Source organism: Cyprinodon variegatus, unplaced genomic scaffold, assembly GCF_000732505.1.
Source record: "Cyprinodon variegatus isolate N-32 unplaced genomic scaffold, C_variegatus-1.0 Scaffold2289, whole genome shotgun sequence".
In the NCBI taxonomy this organism is placed as follows: Eukaryota; Metazoa; Chordata; class Actinopteri; order Cyprinodontiformes; family Cyprinodontidae; genus Cyprinodon; species Cyprinodon variegatus.
The window spans coordinates 30,411-32,150 of record NW_015152742.1 but is presented as its reverse complement, the minus strand read 5'-3'; the positions used below and the strand labels follow the sequence as shown (position 1 = coordinate 32,150).

At 40.5% G+C, this 1,740-nt stretch overlaps 1 protein-coding gene across 1 annotated transcript in view; it reads right to left on the bottom strand.

The window, feature by feature from the left end:
- Nucleotides 1–477: 477 nt before the first annotated feature.
- LOC107080752 (ribonuclease inhibitor-like) overlaps nt 478–1,740 on the bottom strand; it is a 31,664-nt gene continuing 30,401 nt past the window's right edge. Inside the window, exons 6-8 of the mRNA XM_015368957.1 lie at nt 1,477–1,626; nt 692–780; nt 478–566 (exon numbers count right to left, since the gene is read on the bottom strand). Coding sequence (XP_015224443.1) covers nt 478–566; nt 692–780; nt 1,477–1,626 — 328 coding nt within the window. The remainder of the gene's footprint in view (nt 567–691; nt 781–1,476; nt 1,627–1,740) is intronic.

The window sequence follows — 1,740 nt, the reverse complement described above, 5'->3', positions numbered from 1 at the left end:
AAGGACACTGGGACAAGGACTGCCCTTACTCTGGATCAGCATAAGCCATGGACACATGAATGATATGCGAGGCCCAGGGGACCACGACAACCAAGGAGCAGACTGACTGAACTCAAAGAATAGGGAGGTACATCAAAGAGTAATGAAAGGACAAGAGGACCAGCGAACTCTAGCTACACGTCGAAAAATGCAACACCAAGGAGCGACCAGCAGATGGACGACCGAGAGGACCAGATGTGATGAAAGCATCACAGGGGGGAATGGGATCCTTCTCCAATTGTTCAGTCTAAGGCAACTCTGAGAAAAAAAGTTTTTTAATTGTGATTTAAAGAAGGTGATAGTTTCAGCACTTTTACAGTGTTTGGGAGTTTGCTCATACTCCTTGAGCAATAGAACTAAAAGCTGCTTCTGCTGATTAATTCATTAATGAACACACTAACAGAGGTATTTTAAAGTCTATTCTCTGAGATATGGGAGTCAGTGGAAACACTTTAGAACTGGGCTGATGTTCTCCACTTTCTTAGTTCTATTGAGGATGCAAGCGGCAGCGTCTGGATCAGCTGCTGCTGTATGACAGAAACAACATATTCTTAGAATGATTCCATGTTGTAAATCCTGTAATCAGTGATCTGTTGTCAGAGTTCAACAGAGACAATAGAAGGAAGCTCTGATTGGAGATGTTCAGTCTTACCTGCTGCACAGCTGCTGTTATTGGCCATCAGCTGTCCAGCTCTGGTTCCATCTCTTTCTCCACGCTGAAGTTTGCTGCTCTTCCTCCGTCTGTGGAGACATTTCTTCATCACTGAAATAGTTCACTACCAACAGGGTGGGTCTGTCCTACTAAAACTGAGGATGTTCATGGAGGTCCATCACAAACACAGGATCAGAAGTTGGGTCAGAACCATCTCTTTGCTGTCTAACTAGTTTCTGTCTCTCACTGATCCAAACTGGGATGAATATTGATTCTTCTCTTTTCAAATCAGATGGACACAACACCCAAAACTCCAAAAAGAGGAAATCCATCATCAGGCAGAGGGATACCTGATGCAGTAGGGAGTCCTTTGACTGCTAGGAACAGACCATCCTCAGACGACAGGAGTCCAAATTGTCCCTCCAAGAAATCATGTGCAAGATTTGAAATGGAAAAATAAAATGCTTAACTTTTGACTTAGTGTTGGATCATAGCACTGCAACATCTTTAAAAGTTACGCTTTTTATTTTTCAATATATTTATTCTTTTTATAGAGCAACCTTTTACCTGGTTTTGTTTGCAGACAAATGAAGGATGAACAAAAAAATATAAGGAAACCCACCAAAACCACATAAGCAAAAGGAATATTATATAATAGATTCTAAGAACCATCAGACCATGATATTGTTCAGTTAATCACACAGTTACACTGTGAAGGAATCTTCTTCTTCTATAGTGACTATTTTTGTTCCTAGTGCCTAAACCCATATTCTATCAGTACTTACAGAACTTTCTTCAGGTAATCCAGCAGCTTCTCCCCTGAATCTTGGAGGTCGTTGTTCTCCAGGTCAACCTCTCTCAGACAGCAGGACTCAGAGCTAAGAACTGATAACAGAACTTGACAAGTTCTCTTTGAGAGGTTACAGGATCTAAGTCTGAGAAACAAGTTAAAGAAGAAAAAACAGATGTTATTTGGATAACATTTTTTTTTCTCCATCCACAAACAGTCAGGATGATCAAAGTTTGTTTTGATAAAAATTTAAACTCTA